Source organism: Elephantulus edwardii, unplaced genomic scaffold (genome assembly GCF_000299155.1).
Source record: "Elephantulus edwardii isolate Elephantulus edwardi_28Jun2011 unplaced genomic scaffold, EleEdw1.0 scaffold00533, whole genome shotgun sequence".
NCBI lineage: Eukaryota > Metazoa > Chordata > Mammalia > Macroscelidea > Macroscelididae > Elephantulus > Elephantulus edwardii.
In genome coordinates this window covers 84,096-95,145 of record NW_006400283.1, presented here as the reverse complement: position 1 = coordinate 95,145, position 11,050 = coordinate 84,096, and the positions used below count along the sequence as shown (strand labels likewise).

Sequence of the window (11,050 nt, the reverse complement as noted above, 5' to 3'; positions counted from 1 at the left end):
GGTTAGCACAGGAATCCAGAATTAAGTTTGCATAGAGAAGTGTACTCAGAGTCGGGAGGGGGGGATGGGGGAATTGTATACCAATGAAGGAATTTTTTTTCTTTTTAGAGGGGAGCGAACTGGTGGAGAGGGATGGACAGGGAGAAAAGTGCGGCAATGAATGAATGGAAATAGAAAACCTATGTAAATGTTTATTAAAATTAATAATTAAAAAAGTGAGAAAAAAAATAGGACAGGGTGGACTGTGAGAAAGACTATAACTCATGTGCAAGTTGAAATTGAGCCTGAAGAAAATAAAAACAAGTCAATAAGAACCAGAATTTGATCTTGAGTCAATTCAACCTGAATTTATAAATAAACGTAAGAATAGGCTTGAAGCATTGAACGATAAATGATTGAAGACCAGAGGAATTGTGGGATACATCAAAGATATCATCCATGAAGAAAGCAAAAGACCATTACAAAAACAGAGGAGATAAAAAAATAAAAAACCACCAACATACAAAAACCAACAAATGCAAAATTTACATCAGAAGAGACTCTGAAAATTGCATTAGAGTGTCAAGAAGTCAAAACAAAGGGAAAAGATACTCAAGTCAAAGAGCCAAACAGAAGATTTCAAAGGGCAGCTCGAGAAGACAAAGCAAAATATTATAATGGAATGTGCAGAGATCTAGAATTAAAGAATAAAAAGGGAATAACTCTGAGTTAATCAAGTCGAGAGAACTGAAACACAAATTTAAGCTTTGAGTCACAATGTTGAAGGACACTGTGTGCAATATGCTGAATAATCCAAAAAGCATTAGAAAAAGATTGAGGGAATGCAGAGTCATTGTACCAAAAAGAATTGACTGACACTGAAAAATTTCTGGAAGAATCATATGAACAAGAGTCAGAAATAATGAAGAGATATACTGAGCTGTACTGAAGGCATTGGAAAAACAAACTAAGGCCCCTGCAACCGATGGGATATTGATTGACATATTTCAACTAATAAATGCAGCCCTGGATGTGCTCACCAGTCTATGCCAAAAACTTGGAGAAAATTTGGAGAGCAGCTTTCTGGTTGGCACACTGATTGGAAGAGATTCATATTTGTTTCCATTCCCAGGAAAAGTGATCTAATAGAATATATAATTACTAAACAATATCATTAATATCACATGGAGAGAAAAAAATACTTCTGAAAATTATTAAAAAAAAAACAAACCAACAAGAACCCCAATAAGAATAGGACATAGATAGGGAACCTCTAGATATTCAAGTGGGATTTAGAAGAGACTGTGATACCAGGAATATCATTGCTGATGTCAGATGGATCCTGGCTGAAAATAAAGAATACTAGAAGAATGTCTGCCTGTGATTTTTTTAACTATGAAAATGCATTGGACTATGTAGATCATGACAAGTAATAGCTAACACTGGGAAGAGCAGAAATCCCAGAACACTTAATTGTACTAATGTGCAACCTATACCTAGGTGAAAATGCTGTTGTGCGAACAGAGCAACGGACACACTGTTTTTTGTTATGCGCCATCGAGTCACTTGTGACTCATAGTGACTCTGTGAACAACAGCTCTGAAACTTGCTCTGTTCTGAACCAACCTATTGTCTCTGAAACATCTACAGCAATTAACCATCACTGAGCCAAACCATTCAAGGTCTTCCTCTCTTGCACGATCTTGCTACCCTCCCAAACATGATGCCCCTTTTTAAGGACTGGTCCTTCCTCACAACATGTCCAAAGTGTGTTAGATGGAGCGTCAGGATCTTTGCCTCCAAGGAGTAATCTGATTTCACCCTCTCAAGGACAAATCTGTTTGTTCTCCTAGCATTCACAGTATATTCAATGCTCTTCTCCAGCACGGAAGCTCAAAGGCATCAATTCTCCCGCTATTATCCTTAGCCATTGTTCAGCTTTCTGATGCATAGCAAGCAATTGCAAAGACTGTGGCCCAGATCAGGTGCACAGACTGCCATCATTGCTCTTAAGTACTCTGGAGAGGTCTCTGACAGCAGACTTTCCCAATGCAATTTGTCTTTTGATTTCCTGGCTGCTGCTGCTACCAATAATATTGACTGTTGAGCCAAGTAAGTTGAAGCTGTTAAGAGTCTCAATCTCTTAACTGTCTATCATGATGCTGCCACTCAGCCCAACTGTGAGAACTTATGTTTTCTTAATGTTGAGTTCTAATCCATATTGAAGGCTGCAGTTCCTGACTTTCTGCAACAAATGCCTCAGAGTCTCCTCAATTTCAGCAAACAAGATTTGTCATCTACATAAAGCAGATTGTTGAAGAGTCTTCCTCCAATCCTTATACCACATTCCTCTTAATAGAGCATAACCTGCTCCACATATATAATGAAAGGTACAGAGATAGGTCACATCCCTGGCATACACCCTTACTGATTTTGAACCATGCACTGTTTCCTTGCTCTGTTCTGAGGACTGCTTTCTGTTCTGAGTTTAGGTTTCGCATAAGTACAATTAAGTGTTTTGAGATTCCCATTCTTCTCAAAGTTAGCCACAGTTTGTGGTGGTCCACACAGTCAAATGTCTTTGCATAGTCAATGAAACACAGATAGACATTCCTCTGGTACTCTCTGCTTTCAGCCAAAATACATCTAACATTAGCAATGATATACCTAGTCCCACAGCCTCTTCTAAACCCAGCCTACACTTCTGGCAGTTTTCTGTTGATATGCTATACCAGTCATTTTTTTATAATTTTCAGCAGAATCTTGCTTGCATGTGATATTAATGATATTGTTTGATAATTTCTGCACTCTGTTGGATCACCTTTGTTTGGAATTGGAACAAATTAGGATCTCTTCCAGTCAGCAAGCTAGGTGATTGTCCTCCAGATTTCTTGCACACTTTAGTGAGTGAATCCGGGGAATTGTCTCTTTGTTGAAGTATGTCAATTGGTTTGCCATCAATTCCTGGGGCCTTGTTTCTTGCCAGTTCTTTCAGAACATCTTGAACTTCTTCCTTCATCAACACAGACTCTTGTTCATTCTTTCCTGAATTCTTCTGTGTCAGCCATTCCTTTTGGTAGAGGGACTTTGTATACTCCTTCCATTTTCTTTTAGTGCTTCTTAGATAATTTAATATTGACAAAACCATCCTTAAGTATTGCACCTTGAGGCTTGAATTTGCTCTTCATTTCCTTCAGCTTGAGAAATGCTGAGCAAGTTCAGTCCTTTTAATTTTCTGACTCCTATTCTTCACACAGATCATTATAATACTTTGTTTTGTCTTCCCACACTGCCCTTTAAAATCTTCTGTTCAGCTCCTTGACTCCTTTATTTCCTCTTTCTGCTTTGGCTTCTCATCACTCTAGTTCAATATTCAGAGTCTCTTCTGACATCCATATTGGTCTTTTCTTCCTCCTCTGCTTTTGTAATAACCTTTTACATTCTTCCTGGGTAATATTCTTGATATCCTCCCAAAGCTCATCTGGTCTTTGCTCGTTAGTGTTCAAGGCCTCAAACCTTTTCCTGAGATGGTTTTCAAATTCAGATGGGATAGATTCAAGGTCAATTCCCCTCCCCCCATGGATTTGATTTAACTTTCTTTAGCTTTAATTTGAACTAGTATATGAGTAGTTCATGCTCTGTTTCACAATCAGCACCTAGGCCAGTTTTCACACTTAATATTGAGCTTCTCCAGAAATTTTTTCCACAGATTTAATGATTCTGATTCCTATGCATACCATCAGGTGAAATCCATGAGTATAGTCTGCATTTATATTTCTTATAGAGGATTTTTGCAATGAATAAATCAGTGATTATATATGCTTTAAAATTAAGAAAAGTGTATCTTGGTTGCATCTTTTCTCTATACTTATTCAATATCTATGCTGAGAAAATTGTTCAAGAAGCTATACTCTATGAAGTAGAATGTGGCATTATAATAAGAGAAAGACTCATCAATAACCTGCATTATGTAGATGAGTCAGCCTTGCTTACTGAAATTGAGGAAACTTGAAGAACTTGCTGTAGAAGAGCACAGAATACACCCTTCAATGTACAATGCATCTCAAAGTCAAGAAAACAAAAATGCAAACCACTGGACCTGTAGTCAACATGGTGACAGATGGCAAAAAGATTCAAGTTGTCAACAAATTCATCTTACTTAGATCCACAGTCAACACCTTTGATACTAGTAATCAAGAAATCAGAAGACTAAGTGCACTGGGAAAGTCTACAGTTAGGGACCTTTCCAAATTATTGAGGAGTGATTATGTCAGAGGATTATAGTGCATATAACTCAGGACATGGTCTTTCTAATCACTTGATGTGCATCTAAGAGCTAGACAATGAATAAGGATGACAGAAGAAGAATTGATTCCTTTGAGCTGTGATGTTGGAGAATAGTACTGAATATTTCATAGACTGCCAAAAGAAAAAACAACTATGTCTTGGAGAAAGGGCATCCAGATTGCTCCTTGAAGGCAAAGATGGTAAAGCTTGGTCTCATATACTTCAAATGTGTTCTTAAGAAAGGCTATTCTTTTCTTTAGAGAGCAACATCATGCTTAGAAAGGTTGAGGGTCAACAAAGGAGAGGAAGATCTTCAACAAGATGGACTGACAATAGGCTCTTCTGTGTCCGTGATTGTGAGGATGACACAGGGTAGGATAGGGTTCAAATCTGCTGTTCATAGAATCACTAACTCATTCTTGTCTCAATGACCCCTAAAACCAACAATTATATTTACAATGTTGTTCTATGCTCACCATTTTCCATTTCAAAAATTTTTATCCTGCACATCCTGTCTCTTAATTTTCTTTATTTCATTCCTTTTTACTGGTTTCATTCTCTTTCCATACATTGCTCCTCACAACCTACCTGTCAGAAAATATATTGTTAGTCCAGCAGAAGTTTAGGCAACATCAGCTGCTTCTATTCAGTCATCTGTAGTAAATTTATTGACAAAAACAACAGGAAATAATTTTAAACATACTATGACAGATTTGAAAGGAAATGTTGATCTAGTGACTCTAGTACAAGCATGTTATCACTGCTGTTGTTTGTTACTATACAGTTGGCTAGAGACTTGATTTGTTGAATTCTCAGAGATACTGTAAAAAACAGATAGGAACTCTGTTTTATCTTGTGCCATCACCCACCTTTGAGTTGGTAGTATCACTTTCTGTCCACTAAGCCAACTGAGTTCTTTCTATGTTGTTGTTGTTGTTAAGTGCCATCGGGTCATAGATGACTCATAGTGACTGTATGAATGAAAGACCTGAACACTTGTATAACTTTCATCATTTCTCCAAGTTCATATGGTTTCCAGAAGCAAGCTGTTTTGGAAGTGGATGCCACTCCTGCTTCCAAGCTTGTTTTAATTGGGAGCTCCACCAAACACTGTCCACCATGGGTGGACCATTCTCACATTTGACACACCTGTGTCACAGTGTTCAGCATCAAAGCAACCACAAGTTATCTTTGTACAGCAAATGGACATATCAGTGCTATGCCACTTAGAAGAATGTTTGACAAAAAAACAATTAAATGATAGATGGTGAAAATATTGAAGTTGTCAATCATTTCCCTTAGTTTCAGAAGTCAAGAGATCAGGACAAGTATTATGTTGGACAAGCCTTCTGTCAAGGACCTCTCCAAATTGTTGTTGTATACCATTAATTTGGATCTAATCCATAGCTGACTCTCCAATGGGTTTTCAGAGGCAACAAATAAGATGGGACGCAATTGCCCATCTTTCTGCCACAAAGCAGCTGATGGATTCAAACTACATGCTTTGAATTGAAAGTGCAGTTCCTTTCCACTTACCTGGCCAAGAGAGCTCCATTTTCCATTCCTGAGGACCAATGATGTTAGTTTGAAGACTAAGACCATCATCTTTTCTGTCACTTATATTGATTATAGTATTGGACAGTGAATAAATATGATAGAAGAAGAATTGGTGCCTTTAATCTATGGCGTTGGAGAAGAGTACTGACTATTCTGTTATTATTGGTGTTAGTATGCACTGTCGAGTTGGAACTGACCCATAGTTGACCCTCTAGTGAGTTTTCAGAGGCAGTTAATCACATGGCAGTAGATTGACCAACCTTCTTCTGCAGAGTTCAAACCATGTTTCTTCAGGATTGCAGTGCAGCTTTTTTCCACTTGACCACCAGAGCTCCTTAATGAATATCCTAGGGACTTCCAAAACCACAAAACAGATACATCTTGGAGAAAATGCAGCCAGAATGCTCTTTGGAGACAAGGATGGCAAAGCACCATCTTAGGTACTTTGAGTATGTTCCATGTAAAGGGGCATCATTCTTGGAAAGGGGAATGGTCAGCAAAAGAGAGGAAGACCCTCAACTAAATGGACTGATGTAATGACGCATACAATGAGTCTGACCATGTCAGAGATTGTGAGGATGACATGGGATAGGATAGGGTTCAGATCTATTCTTCACAGAGTTGCTATTAATTATAGTTAAATTGTTTGCATCTTACAACAACAAAAATATTATGATGTTGCCTATTGGCCCAGTCAGTGGTGAAGTTTTCTTGGTGTTGAGATATAGTCCACATTAATGGCTATAGTCCTTGATCTTCTAAAAAAATCAAAGTGACTACATTTGTGAAAGAATCTTTGGAGAAGCTGTATATTAGCAGTCAAAACCAGGCCAAGCGCTAGGTAATCTCCCATGTGCAAGTCCAAATTAAAACTGAAGAAAAGGAAAACAAATTCACAAAATCAAAATTCCAAGAAAATTATATCCATTAGTAAGCAGGAGTAGAAACACTAATATCTGATAAAATAGACTTTAGATGAAAACCACCAAAAAAAAAAAAAAAAAAAAAAAAGATTGTTAAAAATAAAAAAAAACAACGGACATACAAAGTGGATAAATAGTGGCAATAAGTTTTTAGAAAGACAGTCCATTTTGTGTAATCTTTTAGATAATAAGAATAAGATGCATTGAAGGAGAAAAAAAAAAAAAAAAGAAAAAGGAAAGTCACTAGGTAATGATTAAAGACACACTAGATCAAGAAGCCATTATTTGGTTAATACATATACATCAAAAGTTTAGACATGCAAAATGCATGAAACAACTAGTTAACATATTTGAAGAAAGAAATAGACACCACCACAATAATAGAATAGACTTTAACATACCGCTCTCAACCAAGTTATGGGAAGCCAAATTTCATACGATATATTTTATGAAAAAACATATACTTGTTCAGGAGTTGAAGGAATTACAAATTTATAAGTTAGGATTTCTCTTGTGACATATTACAGGAAATGAGCTATTTCCTGCAGACAAGAGGCAACTAGGGGGCCCCTACTGAGAGAGAGTAAATACCTGTTAAATGCTTCCTTCCTGAGCTAAATCATCAGGTTGACAGTTTTGGCTTCATTTACAAGAGAATTTTATTTATGATATGCTTCCCCTGATTCTCAATAAATATACAGAGAGGTGTGGCTTGAGACCCTTCAGTCATTGGAATTCCTGGCCTTATATCTTTTACACTAGCTGTTTTATCTCATTTCTGGTTGTCCGTCTCATTATTAATAAATATAAAAATACTTTACCCTCAGTCTGCAACAAAAGGACAGGCTAACTCAACACCATTACAACAAAATGACGCAGAATTAAACTACATACTTAGCCAACTCTATCTCGCAAATGCATAGATGATACTTCACTCAAATGGAACTCAATTTACTTTCTTCTGAAGTACACATGGTAAAATTCTCCAGAATTCATCAAATCTTAGGACACAAAACAAGCCTCAACGAACTAAAAATCATTGCAATAATAGTATCCTCTCAGACCATGTTGTTGTTGTTAGATACTGTTGAGTTGAGAACGATTTATAGTGACCCCATGAAGAACAGATTTGAATCTTCCCTTATTCTGTACCATCTTCACACTTCATGACATACTAGAGACCACAGTGGTTGTCACTGTGTCAGTCTATCAAGTCAGAGTATTCCTCACCTTCACCAGTGTTTCACCCTTCCAAACACTAAGTCCCACTCCAGGGAATAGCCCCTCTTGGCAATATACCTATGTATGTGAGGTGAAGCCACATCATTCTTGCCTCCAAAGAGCAGTCTGGCTGTGCTCTCTCTGAAACACATTTGTTTGTTGTTTTGGCCATCTTTTCCTGTCACCCTGATTCATTGTCCTCTCAGATGTATAGCAAACAATCAGAAAGACCATGACCTGAATTAGATACTGTTAATTGGAAATCCAAGTAATATGAAGTTGTTGATAATTTCAAACTCTTCTCCATCTATCATGATGTTGCCTATCAGTTCAGTGGTAAGAATCTTTGTTTCCTTGACATTGAGATGTAATCCATATCGAAGGGGGCATTAATGTTTTCAAACAAGTGCTTCAAGTTCTCCTCACTTTCAGAAAGCAAGGCTGTGTCATCAACATACTGCATGGTTTTGACAAGTCTCCCTCCAATCCTGATGCTACATTCTTCTTCACAGAGTCCAGCTTCTCGACCAATTTGCTCAGCATACAGATTGAATAAGTATGGAGAGAGAATACAACCCTGACACACGACACACTCCCATCTTAATTTAAACCATGTAGTGTTCTCCTGTTCTATTTATACAACAGCTTCCTGGTCCAGGTATAGGTTTCACATGAACACACAGTTAAGTACACTGGGACCCTTATTTTTCTCAATGTCTGCCACAACTTGTCATGATCCATACAGTCAAATGTCTTTGCATAGTTAATAAAGTACTAATAGACATTCTTCTGGTATTCCTTACTTTCAGCCAGGATCCATCTGACATCAGCAATGATATGTCTGGTGTCAAGTTCTTTTCTAAATCCTGCTTGAACTTCTTCTGGAATTTCCCTATCTAGTATTTTTCTGGCCGTTTTTGAATGATCTTCACAAGTATTTTGCTTTCATGGGTTATTAATGATATTGTTCAATAGTTTCCCCACTCTTAATTTACCTTTTTTGGGAATAGGAACAAATATGGACCTCTTTCAATCTGTTGGCTGGACAGCTGTCTTCCAAATTGCTGGCATAGATAGACTGGTAAGTGCAACAAAGGCCTCATTTGTTAATTGAAACAAGTTAATTGGTACCCCATCTATTCCTGGGGACTTATTTTTTGCCACTGCCTTCAATGTAGCTTCCACTTCCTCCTTAGTATTCATTGATTCCCGTTCACATTGTACTTGCTGAAGGTTTTTAGCGTCAATCAGTTCTTTTTGGTACAGTGACTCTCTGTATTCTATCTTCTTTTTATGCTTTCTAGTTCATTCAGTATATTGCCCATAGCATCTTTCAGTATTGTGCCTTGAGATTTAATTTTTTTTTTCAGTTCTCTCAGCTTGAGAAATGAAGAATGATTATCTTCCCTTTTTATTCTCCAATTTCAGCACTCTACACATTACATTATAATAATTCTCTTTGTCCTCTCAAGCTGCCCTATTCAATCTTCTGTTCAACTCTTTTACTTGGTTATATTTTCCCTTTGTTTTGCTTTCTTGACACTTTAGTACAATTTTTTTAGAGTTTCTTATGACATCTATTCTGGTTTTTTCTTTCTCCTCTGTTTTTATAATGACCTTTTGCTTTCATCATGGATAATATCCTTGATATCATCCCAGCACTCATTCAGTCTTCAATCATTGGTTTTTAATGCCTCAAATCTATTTCTAATATGATCTTGAAATTCAGATGGAATCCAGATATAGAACCAACCATATCTTTGTTCCTGTGGACTTATTTTAGCTTTCTTCAGCCTCAATTTGAACTTGGAATGAGTAATTGATGGTCTGACTATCTTGGCTTAGTTTTGACTGCTGATATTGAACTTCTCCAAAGATTTCTTCCATAAATGTAGTCAGTCTGATTTTTATTCAGCCCATCAGGTGATATCTGTGTGTAAAGTTGTAATATGTGTCTTAAAAAAGGTATTGCAATGAATAAGTATTGTAAATGTAAAATTCAATTATTCTATTCCTAACTTCATTTCTATAACCAAGTCCTTATTTTCCAACTTCTATTCTGCTAGGAAAACAAACAGATTCATCCTGGAAAGGGTCAAACCAGGCTACTCCTTGGAGGCAAGGATTCTAAGGCTCCATCTAACATACTTTGGACATGTTGCAAGGAGGGACTGGTCTTTGGGGAGGGACATCATGCTTGGTAGGGTGGAGGGACAGCGCAGAAGGGTAAGACCCCCTATGTGGTGGATTGATTCAGTGACTGGGGTAATCGGGATGGGTGTGTTGGCACAGGACTGAGCAGAGTTTAGGGCTGTTGTACATAGGGTCAATGTAGAGTCGCAAGCGACTCGACAGCACATAACAACAACAACAACATTCCTTCTTCAGTGCTTCCAACATTTGCATTCCAGTGACCATTTGTCATTAAAACATCTTGATTGCATGTTTGGTCAATTTCAGACTGTGAAATTTGGTAAAAATTCCTAATTTCTTCCTCTTTGGCTCTAGATGTAGGAAGATATATTTGAATAATAGTCATTTAAATAGGTCTTCCTTGTATGCATATAGATATTATCCTATCACTCACAACATAGTATTTCAAGATAGACATCAAATTGACCTTTAAAAAAATTTATATTAGTTTGCTTAAAATGTTTGTATGCACTTGTGTTTCACATTATTCTTCATTAACATTGTGTTTCATACAATCATTCAAATGGTGGAAAAACGGAGCAGGAGAAGGGGAAGGATCAGGGTGCAAAGACAGGGTAATGATGAGCAGGGTCGAAGGGTGATTCATTTTATAAAACATAGTATATGAAAATTGCAACACCACGACCCGTGCACCGACCTCTTCAAGCGCTATCAGCAGTGTGTTCAGAAAGCAATAAAGGAGAAGGAGATTCCTATTGAAGGACTGGAGTTCATGGGCCATAGCCAAGAGAAGTCTGAAAGTTCTTCTTGACCTTGACAGTCACCTTGAAAATCATCAGCAAACTAGCGATTGGATTTTGTCCATTGAGACTGTGAAGAAAGCCATCAATTTGATGAGGAATTTAGGAGGGAATTTTATTCCTTCTTGA

The 11,050-nt window shown here is 37.3% G+C and overlaps 1 protein-coding gene across 1 annotated transcript in view; it reads left to right on the top strand.

Annotated features, from left to right (window-relative positions):
* The window catches only part of LOC102846522 (TP53-regulated inhibitor of apoptosis 1-like), a 17,359-nt gene extending 6,427 nt beyond the window's left edge, over nt 1-10,932 (top strand). The window contains exon 2 of the mRNA XM_006903196.1: nt 10,798-10,932. Within this exon, the coding sequence (XP_006903258.1) occupies nt 10,798-10,932 (135 nt within the window). The remainder of the gene's footprint in view (nt 1-10,797) is intronic.
* The last annotated feature ends 118 nt before the right edge of the window (nt 10,933-11,050 follow it).